The sequence below is a fragment of the Pelophylax lessonae genome, assembly GCF_965119305.1.
Source record: "Pelophylax lessonae genome assembly, chromosome: 4".
Lineage (NCBI taxonomy): Eukaryota > Metazoa > Chordata > Amphibia > Anura > Ranidae > Pelophylax > Pelophylax lessonae.
Genome location: NC_138771.1, coordinates 98,148,428 through 98,171,147, shown reverse-complemented (window position 1 = coordinate 98,171,147; position 22,720 = coordinate 98,148,428). Strand labels below are relative to the sequence as shown.

General features: G+C 46.4%; 1 protein-coding gene across 5 annotated transcripts in view; it reads left to right on the top strand.

The window, feature by feature from the left end:
* The window catches only part of NEDD4 (NEDD4 E3 ubiquitin protein ligase), a 519,020-nt gene that overhangs the window by 359,568 nt on the left and 136,732 nt on the right, over positions 1-22,720 (top strand). For all 5 annotated transcript variants that reach the window (XM_082253414.1, XM_082253413.1, XM_082253415.1 and 2 more), the window contains 2 exons: positions 3,060-3,177; positions 3,807-3,971. In XM_082253414.1, coding sequence (XP_082109540.1) covers positions 3,060-3,177; positions 3,807-3,971 — 283 coding nt within the window. The remainder of the gene's footprint in view (positions 1-3,059; positions 3,178-3,806; positions 3,972-22,720) is intronic.

The following is a 22,720-nucleotide window of genomic DNA, read 5'->3' as shown; positions in this document are numbered from 1 at the left end:
GGGATCAGATTCCTCTTTTCCCTGTCAAGGCGCACTCTACTAGGGCACTTAGTGCCTCCTGGGCCTTCCGTCATCAGGTGTCAGTGACGTAGGTTTGCAAGGCGGCCACCAGGTCGCCAGTACACACTTTCACAAAGTTTTATAAAGTTGGTGTGTTGGCTACTGCGGTTCCTTCTTTTGGCCGCAAGGTTTTGCAAGTTGCTGATCCTCTTTGAGGGTTTGTTTTTTTCAGGTGGTCTCCAGTTGTTTGAGCACCTGTTGCCTGGTTTGTCAATGTTTAGCCTTGAGAATTTTTTTTTTTTTTTTTTTTGGGGCTGTTCCTACTCCTCATGTTTAACACTGCTTTGGGGCATCCCAAGGGTTATAAATACAAGGAGCTGTGTCCGTCAATGAACGAAAGAGAAAATGGGATTTTTGACTTACCATACAATCCATTTCTCAGATGTTCATTGACGGACACAGCACCAACCCCTCTGTGGAGTTATTATTCTCCTGACACTGCTTGTAACAAAACTGAGTGGCTATAGCAGAGAGAGGGAGTATACCCCCTGGGACTGTACATGGGTGTAGCCAGAATTATTTTCTGCCTAGTGTCCTACTCCTGTAGGCGCAGAATAACCCAATGGTTATGAATACCAGAAGCTGTGTCCGTCAGAGAAGTGGATTTCATGGTAAGTCCGAAATCCCATTTATTTAGAAATCTTCCATTGGTCTCATACCCCTCTTCCACATTTTTTCCTTAACCTGTTTGCCACCCTGATTATTACATTAGTTTACATTTTAGCCCACATGGGAGCTGTATGTTGCAGAACTGGAACATTGATTCGACTCCACTCCTTCAATCACCTAACCTATGCAATCCTACAACTTTACCCATGGGGGATGAGTGGTATTGGAACACAACAGTGTGACATGTATCTTGGATATTCACTCCAGTTCCCCCCGCCCTTATTATGCACCATTTTACTTAAAATTCCACATTAATTGTTTGCTTGTCATGGACATTTCCACATTATTTTCTCTCCTTGTAGAATCAGGATTCTGGTGTACTTTTAATATGCAGAGAAAAGCCGTGATCCTGAGGATCACGACTGATCTCTGATGAGTTACCGTTTAGTTTGCTGAGATGAGGAGCAGAGAACACGTTCTTCTCTTCTCATCACAGTACATGACCGTTTCTGTCACAAACGGCCAGTTTAGAAAAGTGAGATCTGAAGATCACACAGCCGTTATTCTGAAATATCTCAATTCCAGATTCTCCAGCTCAGAGGTGGAGAATCAGGGGGAGAAGCTGTGTGATCAGAGGAAGAAGACTTCTTTCTTCCTATATATCAGCACCAGGGGGTTCAAAATAAAAAAAATAAAAAATATATATGTATATATGGTATGTATGTATAGGTGTATGTATATATATATATACACTGTATGTACTGGTGTGTATATATATATATATATATATATATATATACTGTATGTACTGGTGTATATATATATACTGTATGTACATATGTATATACACTGTATGTATACTGTATATATGTGTATGTGTGTGTGTGTGTGTGTATAGATCGATAGATATTCAGTAAGTTTTCATGTGTCAGAACATGACATTACGAGTGCTTTTAAACTTTGGTTTCACTTTTAAAATTTGGCGGCACTGTAATCTCACAAAATCTCGTGAGATTACAGGCAGTCCACCCAGTTATACAGGGATCACGGCCGTTTTCAGAGAAAAAAATTCTCCTCTGATCACCCTTTGGGAATTGAAGTTCTCGACCACCTAAACTGGGTGCCAGAGTTGATAATTTTTCTCTGAGAATTGCCGAGAAGTGAACTGAGAGAAAACTTCTCAGTTTACTAAACGTACACCTCTATGTGAAATCCAGTACAATGTGGTGATATTTTGTTATTACCATGTCTTCTATTTTTGATATATCATGTAAAAAGTAAATATAAACTGAATATAAAATTCTACTACTGTGCAATGTAAAAGGCAATAGATGATAGTTCAGACAAAAAACAATTTCTTTTCTCTGATGATAAATCTGTATCGCTGCCAAATTTTCATGTTGTGACATTATTAGGCTTGCAGTGCAATTCAAAGATTCCATTAAATTATTGTGTATTTACTAAAAATCTAACCCATAAGCTACTACAAGTATAATTTTTTTAATGTGTTTCTGACGTAAAGACTCTTTTAAAGCCAATCTACAGGCAAAGCTTAAAGTGATACTAAACACACTGTTTAATTTACATTATCCCTTTTATTTCTGTATGTGGATGTTGGCACTGTTATTATTTTAATAATAAAAAAATATAAGTACCTTTTTCCTACTTGATCTACAGCTGTCACATAACCTAGATCTTTCCCAGCCTGTCAGCAGGAGGAGCTTTAAGTCCTGCTGCTGGTCACAAATAAAAAAAGCAGCCTTTACAATACAAAGTAGAATTAAATAATATCAATAAACTGTTTTAAATTGTTATACAAATATTTATTTGAAATCAAATTGTTATTATATTTGTGGCAAAAAATGGTGTGGGCTGATTTAATCTAGTCACAGACTGGGTCAGGCTCCTTCAGCCTGTGTCTTAGAATAGGAGGGAGGTGAAGCCTCCATCCATCTACATGTAATATAACACCCACCCCCCCCCCCATTGTGTTTAGCTGGTTAGTGGGCATGGAGGAGGGGGGAGAGAGTGGGCTGTCATTTACCAGACTTTATATGCCCGTTTGTGGGCTGTCATTTACCTGACTTTATATGCCCATATGTGTGACTTCAGTCACACGGGCTGCACAGCTGTAATAGGGAGGAAAAACTCATTAAAAACTAAGCATGTGCAGAGCTGCCAGTTTTTTTGCAGGATACAGAAAATTATTCTCATAGTGACTGAGTGAGCATGAACAGCATGTCACCATTCATTGATAGTTTATTATGATGTGGGTTTAGTGATACTTTAATGAGTGGCCAAATTGAACCATTTATATAGTTTTCATATTTTGTTGCACACTTCCAAAATATGAAGTTTTACAAAAAAGTTATAGTTTAATGTCTTTCCAGGGATGGCACTGCTGGTCCAGAAAGCGGCAGTGTTCAGTTGGAAGCACAACGAGCATTTAAAACTCGAAGGCAAATCTCTGAGGAAACAGAAGGTCCAGAAGTGAGAGATTCTCCAGAGGTAAAACCAAAAAAACACAAAACCGCACAATATCCACACTCTTTGTGGACTAGAGAGGTCAAAAACATCTTCAGTTTTGCACATCTGCAGGTGCATCTCAAAAAATTAGACTATCATCAAAAAGTTAATTTATCTCAGTAATTCAATTAAAAAAGTGAAACGCATATATTTTTTATAGATTCATCACACACAGAGTGATATATTTCAAGCATTTCTTTCTTTTAATTTTGATGATTATGGCTTACAGCTAGTGAAAGCTCAAAATTCAGTATCTCAGAAAATTAGAATATTACAGACCAATTTTTGTATTTATTGTATTTTTAATACAGACCTTTTGGCTTACTGAAAAGTATGTCCAGGTACAGTATAGTAAGCACTCAATACTTGGTTGAGGCTTCTTTTGTATTAGTTACTGCATCAATGCGGCATGATAGCCATCAGTCTGTGGCACTGCTAAGGTGTTATGGAAGCCCAGGTTGCATAGAGTTATAAACTCTGTGCAGTATTTAGATTTATTTAAAGAACTTTCTCTTCATATGTGCAATGACCACCAAAATGTTCCATCTTGTAATGATATTGACTAGATGTCTTATAAATGTAGTAATTGTATGTTGTTGCTTTCTTAACAGAGTTGGGAAATTATAACCGAGGATGATTCCACTGTATACAGCAACCACAGTACTCAACCACACTCATTATCTAGCAGTGACCTCCAAATACAAGTTGCTGATGAGCTCAATGCAAGGCTTCACATATCTGGGAATACTGCCAGTGGCAGGCAGAGCTCAAGCATTGTAAGCTATTTTTGCATTGCTATTATCATTTATAAATGAAACGTTAACAAGCCTTGTGACACAACCTTATGACCTCTGTGAGGACCCACCAAGCCAAAAACATAATCTCAAAACATCCTGTATTAATAACAAACATGCGATTCGTTCATAACATGTAAATGTGTATTTTCTTCTTTGATAGATGTTTGTAAAAATGTATAGAAAAAGATTGTTACAGCCATCATCTGGGAAGAGTAAACAGCTTGATGATGGAAAGATCCTAATATTCCCTATATTACACCAGAACCTAAATTATTTCCTAAAACGTTCTTCAATCTCCACCATCTGGTCATGTTTTTCAGATTTCTAGCCTTTTTTTTCACTCAAATGTGACATATTTATAGTTAAAGCCTGGCATACTGAATCACCTGCTGGCTCCCTGTATCGCTTGGTGGCTTCACCAGTTAGATCTCCATGACAGTTCTACTTTTTAAAGCGGAACTTTACCCATAACAACTTGAAAATGTTCTTTAGCAAGTAACATACAAAAATGTTCTTTAGCAAGCAACATACATTCCACATTAATCGTTATACTACCTGTATATCTATATCTCCCCCTGGACCCTGGTTTAGATACCTCTTCCTCCCGATTATCTCTCTCGTATGCAAAGCTGAAGGCCCTGAAGCGTGCCCTGCATGACATGCACCTAGTTGACGTTTGGAGGGTTCTCCACCCGACTTCCCGGGAATACACCCATTTCTCCTCTGCGCATCGGTCTTACAGTAGAATCGACTATTTTTTCGTGGATCAGAGCTGCTTGGACTGGTCCCCTGATACTGACGTGGGGACGTTGGTTTGGTCTGATCACTCTCCGATTTTCCTCACGCTCTCCCCCCCGGCCGCACTGCTTCGGGAGTGGACCTGGAGACTTAATGACTCCCTGTTGGCAACGCCGGACTGTGTAGACACCATCTCCGCTGCCATCAAAAAAATTTTTTCGGACCACGCTGATGACCCTACTTCCCCCCTACTACAATGGGAGGCGCTCAAGGCCGTACTTAGGGGAACCTTTATCCGACTTGGTACACGCCTCAAGAAGGTGCGGTCGGCCTCTATAGCAGATGCGACCCTTCGGCTTCGCACACTTGAGACGGCACATAGACAGAACCCTTCTGATGCTGCCCTTGCCGACCTCTCCACAGCCAGGTCCCAACTTAGAGACCTCTATGTAGCCTCGGCCCGCACGTATGACCAGAAACGGGCCCTTCACAGGTACAAGTTTCAGGATAAATGCGGCTGCCCGCTTGCTACCGCTCTTTTCCCGCGGACCCCTTCCACTTTTATCACCCAGATTCATGACCCCTCTGGGTCCCTTGTAACGACCCCGGCCCAGATTGGTCGGTCTTTTACCGACTTCTACCAAACACTGTACCACATCTCTGCGTCTCTGCCCCACGACTCCCACGCTGCCCCTAACACTGCTAAGGCTGCATATATTAATAAGAAGGCCCTGTGGCAGACCTGGAATCGCCAATTTCGGAAGACGAGGTAATGACGGCTATAGCATCAACCCCCTCTGGCAAGAGTCCTGGCCTCGATGGCTTTACAGCCGAATTCTTCAAGATCTTTAGCTCTCTCCTGGCCCCTTTCTTGGCTCGGGTCTTCAACTTCGTCTCTGATGGATGTGCCTTCCCACCTCAGATGTTGGAAGCGCACATATCCCTCATTCGGAAACCAGGGAAGGACCCCTCGCTATGCTCCATCTACAGACCCATATCCCTGATTGGAGTGGACTTCAAACTTTACGCAAAGATACTGGCGACCCGTCTGAAGCCGCTTCTGCCGGGGCTCATCCATAAGGATCAGGTGGGCTTTGTCCAGGGACGAGAGGCTAGGGACAACACCCTGAAGACCCTTCTTCTCACTAACTATGCTCGCACACATGACGTCCCCTTATGTCTACTGATGGATGCCGAAAAGACCTTCGACCGTGTGGACTGGGACTTCTTACGCCTAACTCTAGAGCAAATCGGTCTTGGCCCACTGATGCTGACTAGGATCATGGCCCTGTATGACTCCCCTTCCGCTAGAATTCAGATTAACGGGTCCCTGTCTCCTGCCTTCGGCATCCAGAACGGCACGCGTCAGGGTTGCCCCCTATCTCCACTCCTGTATGTCCTTGTGATGGGACACCTAGACACCACTCTCCAATCTAATCCTGACGTTTGCGGGATTTCTACTGGCCCCATACACTCCAAACTTGCGCTGTTCGCTGATGATTTGCTGCTTTATGTCACCTCACCCCACCGATCCCTCCCTGCGATACTGTCCGAATTCTCTGACTTTAGCCTAATGAGCAACTTCAAAGTGAACCATTCCAAATCGGAAATTCTGAATATCTCCATGTCCAAGTCGACCCTTGGCCGCATTTCGACCACGTACCCCCTTCAAGACTGGATCGTCTTCCATCCGCTACCTGGGTGTCAATCTCCCCTCGGATCCAACCCGCCTTTTCGCTGAAAATTTTACCCCCCCTCCTAACTAAAACCCTCTCTGATCTCTCCACCTACTCTTCGAAACGGTTGAATTGGTTTGGACGGATTAATGTGCTGAAGATGGACATTCTCCCTCGCTTCCTGTACTTGTTCTGTCCTGTACCTGTTTATATACCGACCCCTTTCTTTGATAAATTACGCAAGGCCCTTTCCCGCTTCGTCTGGCTCCATAATTGACCTCGTCTGAGGTACGTGACGCTCTCTCTCCCGAAGTCCAGAGGTGGTACCGGTATTCCGGACTTCGCCCTCTACCATCGTGCAGCGACCTTGACGCGCCTGGTGGATTGGTTCCACAACGGCCCCAACAAATTGTGGGTACAAATTGAGCAAGTCCTCACCCCCTTGGGTCTCAGGGCACTTCCGTGGACCCCCTTACACCTTCGTGGGTGGGTGCCCGCCCCGGGCAGCCTGACCTCTCTGACCCTGCGGACTTGGGATCGTCTCAACGGGACGGGCCGACTCTCCAATCCCCGGGGTCCCATGACGCCCTTCTTTGGTACTCCGGCGTTCCCCCCCGGCAGTCTCCTGTTCGAAGTTTGGGCCCTGGAAAGTGATGGACCATCGCCGTGTGTCCCAACTATTGCGAGCGGATCCCTCCTTGTTGTTCCCCCACAATCCCACTGCATGGGTTGGCGACTTGGCTGGCTGGTTGCATAGGTGCCAGGCCCTCTCCTATGTGCGTACCTTGCCCTCACTGGCTGATGTTCGAGGGGATCCATCGACATTTGACACCCTCCTACTTAAAGACGATCCCCCCACGCACACGGTGTCCCTACTGTACTCTCTGTTTCTGAATACTCTCCGTCCCGATCATCCAACCTACACTGCTGCATGGGACAAAGACCTAGGTCGAGTCCTTTCGGCTGCTGACTGGCGTAAATGCTTCGCTATGACCCACTCACTGTCCCCTGATACACGAGTTCAGGAGAAGGGTTACAAGCTCCTGACCCGATGGTGCCCTTCTTTTACTAAACACGTTGACCCTCTCCAATCCGATATCTGTTGGCGGTGCTTGTCGTCTAGGGGCACGCTTCTGCATATTTGGTGGGACTGTCCACAGATCCGCAGGTTATGGACCGACGTCCTTGATCTGTACTGCCGGCTGCGGGTGACCACGATCTCAGCCACACCGGAACTAGCTTTATTGTCTTTGGTGCCTGGTTCTTTACGCTCAATTAAGAGGGATGTTCTCAGGTTCTTCTTGGCAGCTGTCAGGGCTGTGATCCCCAGACATTGGAAAACCACCCATATACCTTCTAGGCTGGAGTGGACCCTGGAGTTGGATGCAATTAGAGACATGGAGAATTTGTTGGCACGGGATGGGGGCAGGTAGGAACGGTTCTCCGCCATGTGGATGTCCTGGGACATGTTCAGATGTTCGGATGCCTTCAAGTCCTGGATCGATGCTCCAGTGTTGCCTGGAGCCGGTGGAACATAGTGGGATGTACGCAGCCCCTTCTGATCTCTCACCCCTGCTTACATTTACTGATCTTTCTCCTCCTTTCCTTCTGCTGCTGCAGCCCTTTGCTTTTTTCTCTGTCCCTGCAGATATGTCATTGACTTTGACTGTTGCCTTTCCGATGTTTCCACATATTGCTCCTCAACATTACCCGGCATAGTGCCTTGTTATTGACCTCTGGTCTCAACCTTTGACTACCTCCTTTTTTTTTTTATACCCGCTGTAGTGAGTTTCTTACCACTGTTGTTACTAGTTTCTCTGTCAATGATGACGTGTACCCTCCTAAGCTATGACAAGTACTCATATACCACTCCTCTCCGCTTGAGTCCCTACAGGCCTGGAGGGTTCACTGTGCGACTTGCCTCTGTTGCTGATTACTGATGTATACTGTGATTGACTTATCGGTTTGTTCCTTATATTCTTGTTCTGCTCTATTTCTTATTATTAATAAACAAAGATTGAACTAATCGTTATACTACCAAAATTAGTGTGTGCTATAAATTGCCTCCAGCAATGTCCCTGTTCCTTCTTGCTGGAGGCTGCCATTTTGCTGAAGCCCAGAGCCCCTGAACAGCAGTAAATTATAAAGTGGAACTATACCCCTCAATTTAAACGGTTTCAAAAAAGTTACAGTCCTGGAATGCTGGGATTGCAAACTTTCACATTTGCTTGTGTCCCCAACCAAACTGTCAAACCATCAAATGGCTGGTTTCATAACTGATCACGTGCAGCAACATGGCAGTTGCAGATCAAACAGAAGCAGCTTCCTTGGCTGTAAAGAATCGGAGGGTTTAATTTCGTTTTAAGGCCGTCAGCCTCTAGAAACTCTGAAGTGCCTAAAAATGGAGAACTGAGCATGTGCAGAGCAAGGTGAAACAATGAATTACTGGATTTTAAACAGCATAGGCACTTATTTTTGACGTTTTACATAGCTATAGCTGCAAAAGGGCCCAGCCTAAAGTTATCTAGCATGACTTAATTTTCTGACTAGAGTTCCACTTTAAGACAAACTAGGAACGCAGCATGGAAAACAAAACATTGTAAGTGTGTGCATTGACCTAGGATTCTGAGATCTCGTAGAGTTCCTAAGAAATCTAAGAGCTATTATAGGATTTATCTTTCAAGTATTTGTAAGTTTTGTGTATACAGACCCTTTTATGTGGTATGGTAGTAGCTCAGAGAAAAGAATTTTACGGTAAGTTCTTACAAAAATTCTGTTTTTTTGTGTGGGTCACCCTCTTCATTGGAGTCCCTGGAGCACATTTCCCCACCTGTTCTCCTCTTAGAGGCTGCCAGGCCCTCCTGGTCCCAACAATCCCTGACTGCGCTGACGGCAGTCCTGGAGTCCTTAGTGTCCAAGGTGGATTTGGTCTTGGGAACATTGACTAGCAAAAAGCGTCCCCCGCCTCCATCTGCTTTATCTGTCTCATCAGATGCTGAATCTTATTCGCCCACCGCAGATGCGAGTTACCCTTCTGGGTCTGCATCCATGCACCCTGAGTGCTCAGATAGTGAGGATGATTCCTCTGCGCCTCTAGCCGCGCATGAAAAGGCATTGGTGGATGCGCTAATTGTGTCAGTGTATGAAACTTTGAAAATGGAGGAGGCGACTGATGCTGCGTCGGAGGCGCCGGCGCCGGCGCCCATAGGCCCTCCAAAGTGGTGAGAACGTTCACCTTTCCCGCTTACTTTGGTAATATTGTCACTAAACAGTGGGGTTATCCAAAACGCACTTTTGTGGTCACTAAGTGTTTTGCGATGCAGTATGCTTATGAGGATTCCCTGCCTAAAAATGGACGGTTCCACCGGTAGTGAGCTTGCTGGTTTCCAGGTTAAATAAAGCCACCTTAATTCCGGTTGAAGAGTCCCCAGCCTTTAAAGATCTGGCTGATAGGAGGTCGGAGGCTCTGACCCACCATATGTTCGCTGTGGCTGGTTCGGCAATTATGCCGGTATTTACTATTGCCCTGATTTCGCAAACTCTGCCTGAGTGGGCTAAACTTTTACACCGGGACCTGGAGGGGGAACAGCTTCACCCTGCCTTTGTGGAGCTGGCAGATCAATTGGTCTAGGAGCTACAGTTTGTCTGTGATGCCTCTTTGGATGCGGCTCTTTTTGATTTGCAGACTGTTTCAGCAGTGGTCCTTTGGCGTATTATCTGGCTGAAATGCTTGTCTGCGGATCAGACTTCTAAGAAGGCCTTATCTGATCTCCCATTTGTGGGGGATCGCCTTTTGGAGCTTCCTTGGATGACATCAGTAAGGGCCTTACAGGGGGAAGAGTACTCTTCTTCTGCAGTTTACTAAGGCTAAGGGGCCCCGTCGTAGACGGCGGCCATTCTTCTCAGCTCATGAGAGGCCTTTTTGTCCCTCAGGGTCTCAAGACAAGGGATCTAGGCCCTCAAACCTGTTTACAGTTCCCAGGAAGGCACAGTACGTCCAATTTTGGACCTCAAGGTGCTAAACTGATTTGTGTGGGTACAGAAGTTCCGAATGGAGTCCATTTGCACGGTAGTGGCGTCCCTACATCAAGGGGGATTTTCTCGCTTCTATCAACATCAAGCACACCTACCTTCACATTCCAATATGTGCCGGTCACCAGCGCTTCCTCCACTTTGCTGTGGGCGAGGAGCATTATCAGTTTGTAGCGTTACCCTTTGGTCTCGCTCCGCTCCTCGGGTCTTCACAAAAGTGTTAGCCCCAGTACTAGCATTGTTGCGTCAGCAGGGGATCACAGTACTGGGGTACCTGGACGATCTTCCTCTGTGTGCGGAGTCTCTGACTGCTCTGATGGACAACTTGGAGATTATTCTGTTAACTCTGAGGGAGTTTGTTTGGATTCTGAACCTCCAGAAGTCTGCCCTGGTTTTGTCCACAAGACTGGACTATCTGGGTCTGACTCTGGACTCCAGAACTTGCAGGAGGCAATCCAGCTTCTGTTGTCCAGCAGATGGTCATCCCTCTGGGCTTGCATGCGGGTGCTGGTCCTGATGCTGTCTACCTTTTTGAGGTGATTCCGTTTGCACAGTTCCACATGAGATCTCTGTAAAGAGAGATCCTGGAGAAATGGGATAAAAATCCTCAGTCTCTAGACAATTTGATCCTGTTGAGCTGGGGTACGAGATGGTCCCTGGTCTGGTGACTTCATTCTCCGGGAACTTGAACAGGGAATATCCTTTCTTCCCCTGTACTGGATGGTTGTCACCACGGATGTCAGCTTGTCCGGGTGGGGAGGTGTCCTCAGTGCAGATTGTGCTCTAAGGTGTCTGGATTCTTTGAGTCAAGACTGCCAATCAATGTACTGGAACTCCGAGCGATTAAACGTTGTCTGGATTATTGGACACTTCATCTTCAGGGGTGTCCGGTACGCATTCAGTTGGACAATAACACGGCCATGGCCTATGTTAATCACCAGGGGGGCACAAGAAGTGCCTTGGCAACTTGGGAGGTAGCCGGTATTCTAAGGTGGGCACAACGATTTGTTCCAGGCCTTTCTGCTGTACATATAGCAGGGGTGGAAAATTGGCAAGCGGATTATCTCAGTTGACAGGCGTTGGACCAGGGGGGAATGATCGCGTCATCCGAAGGGATTTCATCAGTTGTGTCTTTGATGGGATACTCCCAAGGTGGACCTGTTGGCCTCTCGTCTCAACAGGAAGATACAGAGGTTTGTGGCACGGGCTCAGGGTCCTGTAGCTGACACCACAGACACCTTAGTGGCTTCTTGGAGTCGATATCTTCTGATTTGCGCCTTCCCCCTCTCAAACTTCTGCCAAGACTCCTGTGCAGGATCGAGACAGAAGGGATTCCGGTCAGTCTAGGGGCTCAAGACTGGCCTCGCCAGTCATGGCACGCCAATCAGGTACAGCTGATCGCCGATGCTCCTTGCTTGGAGACTTCCTCTGAGAGAGGATCTGCTTTCCCAAGGGCCAATCTTCCATCCTACTTTACAGTCGCTGGCTTTATTGGCTTGGCTGTTAAAAGCCAGGTGCTGAAGGATAGAGGTTTGTCTAAATCGGTGATTCCTATGGTGTTAAAGGCTCAAATATCTACCATCGTACTTGGAAGACGTACATTGCGTGGTCTGAATCTTTTGGGGTTCACCCTCGCTCCTTTTTGGTGGCTCGGATATTGGCTTTCCTCCAACGGGGGGTTGAGCAGCGCCTGTCCTTGAGTGCCATCAAGGGCCAGGTTTCAGCCCTAGCAGTTTTCTTTCAACGTCCATTGGTCACACATTCCTTTGTGCGTACCTTTATTCAGGGAGTTCATCACTATGCTCCTCCAGTGTGGTCTCCATTGCCACCATGGGACCTCAGTTTGGTGCTTTCACTTCTTTAGAAACCTATCCTTTGAAAGTCTTCAGGAGGTTCCCCTTCTTACGTTGTCCCAGAAGGTGGCCTTTTTGGTGGCCAGTACTCTCCTGTGCACAGGGTGTCAGAGCTGGCGCGTTGTCTTGTCATTCACCTTACCTGGTGGCTCACAGAGATAAGGTGGTTCTTCATCCCTGTCCGTCATTCCTTCCAAAGGTCATCTCTGAATTCCATTTGCATGAAGATATTGTGTTGCCTTCCCTATGTCCCAGGCCTAAACATCCTAAGGAAATTGCCTTGCATTCCCTGGATGTGGTTCGGGCAATCAGGGTGTACCTGGCAGCTACGGAGTCTTTTTGGAAGTCAGACTCACTATTTGTCCTCACGGATGGACCTCAAAGGGTTGGCTGCCTCTGCTGCGACCATTTCCAGATGGATCAGACAGACAGTGATTCAGGCCTATTTAATTAAGGGTCAGGTTTCTATTTTCCCTGTTAAGGCGCACTCTACTCAGGTGCTTAGTGCCTCCTGGGCTTTCCATCATCCGGCGTCAGTGCTGCAGGTTTGCAAAGTGGCCATCTGGTCCTTTGTGCACACTTTCACAAAGTTTTATAAGGTGGATGTGTTGACATCTGCGGATGCGTCTTTTGGCCACAAGGTTTTGCAGCCTGCTGCTTAGAGGACCTGGTCTTCTTTGAGGCTGTATTGTTTTTTTTTTTTCAGATGAGCTCCAGTTGTTAATGGTTGAGCTCCATGTTACCTGATTGGCTACTCTTTAGCCTTGGGAATTTTTTCTTGCTGTTCCCACCCCTTATGTTTGACACTGCTTTGGGACGTCCCAATGGTCGAATGGAACAGAAAGAGAAAATGGGATTTTTGACTTACCATAAAAACCATTTCTCTGATGTTCATTGACGGACACGGCACCCAGCCCTCTGTTGAGTGCCTATAGCTGAGAGTGTAAGTATATCCCCTGGAACTGCCCCATAGGCATTGTCAAGCTTTTTCCTGTCTAGTGTCCTACTCCTAAAGGGGGGCAGTATAACCCAATGGTCAAGAAGATAAGGGCGGTTTCCGTTAATTAAATTTAGAGAAATGGATTATACGTTTAGTCAAAAAAACTATTTTTAGGGTCTGAATACTTATTGCCTTATAGCTCACTAACACTAACTGGATCAGTTAATACAATATACATCTTAGAAACCATACCTTGACCGCACAACATTGGCACGGGCCTGTAATGCTTGCTCCGAACATTGGATCCTGTGTTCAGTGCTCACCTTGTTATGTGGTGCAACAAGTCAGTTAGCTGCAGGGTGTTATACAGGTCAGGAGCCGAGATACTTAGCACCTGGTTTATTGTGATTCCTCCATACCTGAAACACTGAACTGCCTCAGTCCACATCAATTCCATAAATGTCCCCCAAAGGAAGTTCCTCACTTAGCAATGGCGAGTTACAGTTAGGAGTAGAAGCACATAGGAAAAACACCAAAGATTCCGCTGCAAGCACCTGAAGAAACGCCAAGTGCCTCTGAGGTTGATAACAGTTCCTTTGTTCTGGAGCAAAGTTTTACACCTACACCGCTCTAGCTCCCTAAATCGGGCTTTCCCTCCGACACACAACATGCAGCCTGTCTGACTAAAACAGATTTTTCTGCCACTACATCTGATCCATTCCAAAGTTTAACCCCACTTATAAAGAGATGGATTATTCCAACTGTGGACCCAGCCATTCTTGCAGTAAAGAATCACTCTTCTGTATCCACTGATGGTATTCCTTCCTTAAGGATTCAATTGATAGGTGCCTGGAGACTCTCGTTATTGCCAGCTTGTCAACTGCTTAGACCAGGGGTCTTCAAACTATGGCCCTCCAGCTGTTCAGGAACTACAATTCCCATCATGCCTAGTCATGTCTGTGAATGTCAGAGTTTTACAATGCCTCATGGGATGTGTAGTTCCACAACAGCTGGAGGGCCGTAGTTTGAGGATCCCTGGCTTAGACCATGGAAAACTGGACTGGAAAAGTAAACATTGAACTTTTTCTTTCTTTTTTTTCTTTTTTTTTTTACAAATCTTGCTGCAGAATTTGAATTGTCCTTGCCACTGCTTTTCTGTGTAGATGCCATAAAGAATGTGACCCTTCAGATCTCAAGAATGCATTTACTTTCTCTGCATTTGCACAGAATCTTATGTCTATAAGCCTGGTCGATACACTACTGTGCAGATAAGATGTATTCATCCCCTTGGAGAGTCATCTTCTATTGCAAGTCCTTTGGCTTGTTGCAGACTCCTCACCTCTAGGCCCACTGAACCTACTCAACCTACTCAAAAACCAAATTTGCATTAAAAATTGTTCTTATTCTTTGACAAAAAGGGGGAAGAGGAACGTCTATTACAAATTGATTCACATTAAACAAAGACATCCTGAAATTTTTCTTACACTATGCCCTTCAAAGAAGAACACAAATAACCTATTATGCTCTCCTTCCCAATGTTTCTTTCTCTGCTACACATTCCAATCTTGCTGCTTCATAAGGCAGACTTTTTTTTCCCTACACTTCCTTGCAGCCTAAAATGTCAAGCAGTAGTCATCTCATTTTCCCTTTGATATTCACCAGTTAGGCATGATTCTACCTTGGGGTTGGGTGCCCCCCCTTTCTCAGGGGCATACGGATTGATCCTCCCACACTCTGTACTATCATGTGAGGGGTTACTCCCTTATAAAGGCCTTTTGTAAAACTGAAACATTCTTTTCTCCATTGACTAGAATCCTACGGCCCTTTTTATCGCTTTCTGTGGGAATAGCATTCTCTAACCCTGTGTCCTTCTTTGAAGGCATATCAAACAGTAAGGATTTTCCCCATGGCTGGGGTCCGGACTATACTCTGTGGCAGCTTGCTAAGTATTCCCCTCATCTGTTCCTCATAGGTGGTCCTTCTATGGGATTTCTCCCCCCTCTTCCATCTGGCTGGGCATTTAATTTGCCCTCTCCGAGGGCTTCTGGTCTCAGGGAGCGAGTCCCTCCTCCCTTAAACCCATTCCCCCAAGTGGTTGGGGTTATCTGGTTTCTTATAGCATTTAGCATCAGCCCTTCTCAATGGTCTCAGGGCCACTGTCTGTTTTTTTTGTTCACGTTTTTTAAAACTTTTCGGACAGTTGGCTGTTTGAGTCTCTGCTGATCTCTGCTTGTCTTACAAGATGCTTCTGCTCTTACCTGTTCAGCTTGAATGGTTGACCTTTCCTGTTCTTTCTGTGGGCCTGTTGCTGCAATTTTTGCTCTTTTGTTGCCCACTCCTTGATTTCTTGCTCCGATATTTCTCATGTTCTAAGAATCAATTCCTGGGTCTTGTACTGTACAATGTGCAAATTATATACAGTATTTTGGAGTACAGTATAGGACACAGATCCCTCCTCTCTTCTGTGATTTCCTTACTGCTTACTAAAAAATAGTGACTCCTCGTGGAGTGGGTGAGGTTATATGGGTGCACAGGTAGACAGTTCCCAGCAAAGCTTTTGCCAGTATCTAATTACCTGAAAGTAGCAGCGAACTTTGAACTTTGCGACCTTTTGCCACATTTCTGGCTTCAAACATAAAGATATAAAACTGTAATTTCTCTGTCGCTCATTGACAGACGTAGTCCTCGTTGATTAATAACAACTCGGGTTATACTGCCCTCTACAGGAGTAGGACTAGACAGGAAAGAAAACATTCTGGCCACACCTTAGGGGCAGTCCCAGAGGGTATATCCTCTCTCTCTCTGCTACAGCAAATCAGTTTTTTTCTGTCTAGTTAGGAGTAAGGACCTAGATGCCTTTCTAGGATCTTCGGTCCTGGCAGGAATTTTTCTTAGAAAGATTTTTTTTTTTTAGACAGCTTTTTTCTCCAGTGTTCCTGTGAGATCTTCAAGCAAGAAAGCTGTAACTGGGCGACGGGCTGGATGTTGAGATCCAGTGGTCACCCCAGTTCAGCCTACGAGCGCGTGCAGGCCATAGCTCCGCGCTGGGTCGGCCGCGACATAGTCCCACTGGACGGGGACTGACCCTGCGAGTTAAACGTCTCGCCTGAACGCCAACGACCAACAGAGTCACGGCGTCCGTATTGGTCGACAGCCCCCCCACCCCGGTGGAGAGGGGTTCTGTCAGGAATGGGCGCCCGCCTGGTTCCGGTATGGTGAGTAGTATGTTCCCCCTCCCCCCCTGTCGGGTTTGTGGTAGACGCGGGCCCCTCTCTGGAATGGTAGGATGGGCCTCTATCCTATAACAGGTCACAGATCCCCCAATTTGAGTGTGATTTTTTTGTGAACAGAAACCAGGAGGCTTGGTTTGGGAGCTGACTATCTAAGTTCATTGCAAAACTTTAAGGGTGACTGAAGTCAGTGGCAGTACTATAAAGGGCATTACTATTGAAGTAAAAGGTATCCTACCTGTCAGAGGTATACATAGGCGATGCCTATGCCTGAGTCACTGCAGTCCAGATCGCCATTCCTCCAGCAAATGGTCACTTCGGAAGGACAGAGGGCTGCCTCCCGACAGCCACGGACCGCATGCGGCCCGCCAGGGTCCTATACCGCCGGTCAGGCTTATCACCATTCAGGGTGAAGGTTGTGGGGCCGAGATACTCCCGCAGGCCGAACATAGACATCCCGCAGGCCGCTGCTAGCCGCCGCTATCTTACACAGGCCACCGCCATTGTCTTGCAGATCGCACGAGGCCGCCATATTGGCGTAGCCTCGTGTCTCCAGCATGGGGGCGGCCATGTTTGAGGTGACCAAACTCCTCGAGGAGCTATGGGGAGGCGCCGGAAGGCGTGTAAAGGGGCGGAGCCGCCTCCTTTTACCCGGCGTAGCCTCGTGTCTCCAGCATGGGGGCGGCCATGTTTGAGGTGACCAAACACCTCGAGGAGCTATGGGGAGGCGCCGGAAGGCGTGCAAAGGGGCGGAGCCGCCTCCTTTTACCCGGGAAAGCCAGCCAAAGACTTCCTGTCTGTAATAGACAGTGCTGGAACAGGTTGTATTGAAACTTCTGAGCATCAAGTGGTGAGCCTTGGGGTCTCTCGCTCTGTAGGGGTCCCTAAGCAGGTAACACTGAGGGGCGCTGTGTCCGGCAAGTGTCTGGAATAATCATGGACCCTGCCACACAGGTACCCCCACCTGTTCCCCTCGAAGTGGCCGCAGGACCCTCCAGTTCACAGAGTATGGATGCATTCACAGCAGTTTTGGAGTCTTTGGTGTCTCGGGTGGAGATGGCCTGTCAGGGACGGGGGTCAAGAAAGCGACCCCCGCCTACCCCTATTTCATCTGATACTTCAGATTCTGAGATGGTCATTGCAGCTGCAGGTCCCTCTGCAGGGGCTGTTGTCTCAGGTAAAGTTCCCTCAGACAGTGAGGAGGACGTTCCTGCCTCCGCCATAGCACAAGAAGAAGCATTGGTGGACGCACTAGTTGTGGCGGTCCGGGAAACCTTAAGACTTGAGGTTTTACGGGCAGAGGCAACTGAGATAGAAATTCCCTTTGGTACTAGTAAACCTACCAAGACGGCGAAGGTTTTTCCCTTATCCAAATGTTTTGGTAATAAAATTAAAGAGGAATGGGATCATTCAAAACGTACCTTTACTGTTTCCAAGCGCATTGCTAGACGCTATCCGTTTGAGGAATCCCTCATTAAGAAATGGACGGTACCACCAGTGGTGGATCCACCTATTTCCAGACTGAATAAAGCCACTGTTATCCCGTTGGAGGACGCTCCGTCCTTTAAGGATCCGGTGGATCGGAAGATGGAAGCGGAGTCCCGCACTATTTTTTCCCTGATAGGGTCAGCCTTTAGACCAGTGATTGTCATTGATTTAGTTTCACAGACATTAACGGAATGGGCAAGATTGGTACGCCATGACCTAAAGGGGAAAGGTATCCCCCCGGCAGCATCTGATTTGATGGAACAAATTATACAAGGACTGCAGTTTGTCTGTGACGCAGCCCTGGATGCCACCCCCTTGTTAGGGCATGCATCTATGTCAGCGGTAATTATCAGACGTGTGCTGTGGTTAAAATGCTGGTCAGCGGATCTAGGTTTCAAAAAAGCCTTGGCGAATCTCCCCTTTCAGGGGAATCGCCTATTCGGGGCCACCCTAGATGAGATCACTAAGGATGTCACTGGGGGCAAGAGCACTTTTTTGCCCGAGGCTGCTAAAGCTAAAGGACCTCGTAACAAGCGTGGACCTTTCTTTGCCGCTCATAAAGGGTTTGTTCGCTCCGCTGGGGCGAGCGGGAAAGGCAAAGCCCCTCTAGGAGGGTTCAAGAGGCGCTGGTCGGGCAAACAAAAGGCCGACTCAGCCAAACCTGAAGTTAAGGCTAATACAGCCTGAAGGTGCACCCCCACCCGGCTTGAGGGTGGAGGGACGTCTTCACCGGCATTCAGAGCTAGAGCCTTCCTGAATCTCGGACTAAGGGGTTCAGGAGATCATACGATCAGGACACAAGATCGAGTATCGATCACTGCTACCGGTGCGATTCTTCCCTTCCAACATTTAGGTGCTACAGGGAGCGGTAGTTCCCGTTCCCTGAACAGATCATTTTCTTTACCTTTTCCAAAGATTAGTCCAAAGATTAGTTCCCTACAGGAGTCGGATCCGGTTGAGCAAACAGACCAAGGAGCCTCTAGTCTGGTGACTTCGGTCTCTAATGCTCAACCAGGAGAAATCATCACTCCTGATAAGAATCAAGTTTCTGATAAATGTGTGGGAACAGAGAGCGATCAGACTTTGTCGGATTGCCTGGACCAAGCAGCTCTAGGGCAGCCTGGTTCGGATCCAGTCAGACAATATCAGGGTGATGACTTAGGTCGATCACCAAGGATTTCACCATCTGTGTCTTCATCAGAGCATCCCGGAGGTGGATCTGTTGGCATATCGGCTCAACAGGAAGGCGCGAAGGTTGGTAACGCGCGCCCGCGATCCTCTAGCGGACGCAGCAGACGCGCTGAACGGCCTACAAAGGCAGTATCAGCTACTATACGTCTTCCCCCCTCTCAAGTTGCTGCTGAGATTTCTCCGCAGGATAGAGATGGAGGGAACTCCAGTTATCCTGGAAATTCTAGGCTAGCCTCGTCAGGCCGGTCAGGCCGACTTGGACATGCTAGTCGCGAACGCTCCTTGGAGACCTCCTCTCAGGGTGGATCTGCGGTCTCAAGGACCGATCTTCCATCGTGCTTCACAGTCGCTGGTTTTAATGGCCTGGCCATTGAGACCCAGGTACTGAAGGGCAGAGGGTTGTCAGCTTCAGTTATTCCTACTCTAATTAAAGCAAGGAAAGCGACTTCCAGCAAAGTCTACTATCGCACATGGAAGACTTATATTGCGTGGTGTGAATCTTTGGGATTTCCCCCACGTACGTTTTCGGTGACCCGAATCTTGGCTTTTCTGCAAAAGGGGGTTGAGCAGAAACTATCCTTGAGCACCATCAAGGGTCAGGTTTCAGCATTAGCAATCTTCTTTCAGAAGCCTTTGGCTACTCATTCCCTGGTGCGGAATTTCATCCAGGGGGTGCGGCACTTGGCTCCGCCAGTCCGCGCGCCCTTACCACCTTGGGATCTTAATTTGTTTTTGTCGGTTCTGCAGAAACCTCCCTTTGAAAATATCAGGGAGATTCCCTTGCTTACATTATCCCAGAAGGTGGCCTTCTTGGTGGCTATCACTTCTGCACGCAGGGTGTCAGAACTGGCTGCATTATCATGCCATTCCCCATATCTAGTGGTTCATAGGGATAAGGTAGTTCTTCATCCGAAGCCATCCTTTCTTCCTAAGGTGGTTTCAGACTTTCATCTGAATGAAGATATTGTGCTACCTTCCTTGTGTCCTCAGCCCAATCATCCTCGGGAATATGCGTTGCATTCCTTGGATGTGGTTCGGGCAATCAGGGTATACCTGAAGGCTACGGAATCATTCCGTAAGACGGATTCACTTTTTGTGATCACGGATGGCCCCAGAAAGGGGTTGCCTGCATCTGCCGCGACTATCTCCAAATGGATTAGACAGACGGTGGTACGGGCTTATTCTATTAAGGGTCGTTCCCTGTTAAGGCGCACTCTACTCGAGCGCTCAGTACTTCCTGGGCCTACCGCCATCAGGCGTCAGTGGTCCAGGTGTGCAAGGCGGCCACCTGGTCGTCGGTACATACCTTTACGAAACTTTATAAAGTTGATGTGATGGCATCGGCGGATGCCTCATTTGGCCGCAAGGTTTTGCAGGCCGCAATTTGAGGAGACCGGTGGTCTACCTCGAGGGTTTTTTTCCGTTGGAATTTCAGTTGAGTCTCATCGTGTGATTGATGAGCCTTTAAAACTTCTAGTTGGCACCGGTTGGGCCTTCTAGATTGGATTTTGATTTCCATTTTCCCACCCCTCATTTGTGGTACTGCTTTGGGACGTCCCGAGTTGTTATTAATCAACGAGGACTACGTCTGTCAATGAGCGACAGAGAAAAATGGATTTTTGTAAAATCTTACCGTAAAATCCTTTTCTCTTAAGCTCATTGACAGACGTAGTACCCGCCCCTCTGTTTTTGAGTTGGGTTGGGTTAAATTCTCTAAACACTGCTTTGTGACATAACTGATTTGCTGTAGCAGAGAGAGAGAGGATATACCCTCTGGGACTGCCCCTAAGGTGTAGCCAGAATGTTTTCTTTCCTGTCTAGTCCTACTCCTGTAGAGGGCAGTATAACCCGAGTTGTTAATCAACGAGGACTACGTCTGTCAATCAGCTTAAGAGAAAAGGATTTTACGGTAAGATTTTACAAAAATCCATTTTTTTTGTGAAGAATCAACAAGTGGGACACAATCATGAAGTGGAACGAAATTTATTGGATATTTCAAAATTTTTTAACAAATAAAAATTGGGCATGCAAAATTATTCAGCCCCCTTAAGTTAATACTTTGTAGTGCCACCTTTTGTTGCGATTACAGCTGTAAGTCGCTTGAGGTATGTCTCCATCAGTTTTGCACATCGAGAGACTGAAATTTTTGCCCTTTCCTCCTTGCAAAACAGCTAGAGCTCAGTGAGGTTGGATGGAGAGCGTTTGAACAGCAGTTTTCATTTCTTTTCACAGATTCTCGATTGGATTCAGGTCTGCACTTTGACTTGGCCATTCTAACACCTGGATATGTTTATTTGTGAACCATTTCATTGTAGATTTTGCTTTATGTTTTGGATCATTGTCTTGTTGGAAGACAAATCTCCGTCCCAGTCTCAGGTCTTTTGCAGACTCCATCAGGTTTTCTTCCAGAATGGTCCTGTATTTGGCTCCATCCATCTTCCCATCAATTTTAACCATCATCCCTGTCCCTGCTGAAGAAAAGCAGGCCCAAACCATGATGCTGCCACCACCATGTTTGACAGGGGGGATGGTGTGTTCAGGGTGATGAGCTGTGTTGCTTTAAGTTTTGCATTGTTGCCAAAAAGTTCGATTTTGGTTTCATCTGACCAGAGCACCTTCTTCCACATGTTTGGTGTGTCTCCCAGGTGGCTTGTGGCAAACTTTAAACGACACTTTTTATGGATATCTTTAAGAAATGGCTTTCTTCTTGCCACTCTTCCATAAAGGCCAGATTTGTGCAGTATACGACTGATTGTTGTCCTATGGACAGAGTCTCCCACCTCAGCTGTATATCTCTGCAGTTCATCCAGAGTGATCATGGGCCTCTTGGCTGCATCTCTGATCAGTATTCTCCTTGTATGAGCTGAAAGTTTAGAGGGACGGCCAGGTCTTCGTAGTTTTGCAGTGGTCTGATACTCCTGCCATTTCAATATTATCGCTTGCACAGTGCTCCTTGGGATGTTTAAAGCTTGGGAAATATTTTTGTATCCAAATCCAGCTTTAAACTTCTCCACAACAGTACCTTGGACCTGCCTGGTGTGTTCCTTGTTCTTCATGATGCTCTCTGCGCTTTAAAAGGACCTCTGAGGCTATCACAGTGCAGGTGCATTTATACGGAGACTTGATTACACACAGGTGGATTCTATTTATCATCATTAGTCATTTAGGTCAACATTGGATCTTTCAGAGATCCTCACTGAACTTCTGGAGAGAGTTTGCTGCACTGAAAGTAAAGGGGCTGAATAATTTTGCACGCCCAATTTTTCAGTTTTTTATTTGTTAAAAAAGTTTGAAATATCCAATAAATTTTGTTTTACTTCATGATTGTGTCCCACTTGTTGTTGATTCTTCACAAAAAATTACAGTTTTGTATCTTTATGTTTGAAGCCTGAAATGTGGCAAAAGGTCACAAAGTTTAAGGGGGCCGAATACTTTCGCAAGGCACTGTTTTACGTGTCTCTAGTTAACCCCTTGATAAGCCTTAGTTTAACCTAATCAGCCCTTATGAACTCCTCCTTCCCCTTTTCTATTCAACAATTACTTTCCTGCTGTTTTTTTTTTTTTGCTTTTGTTTTTTTTT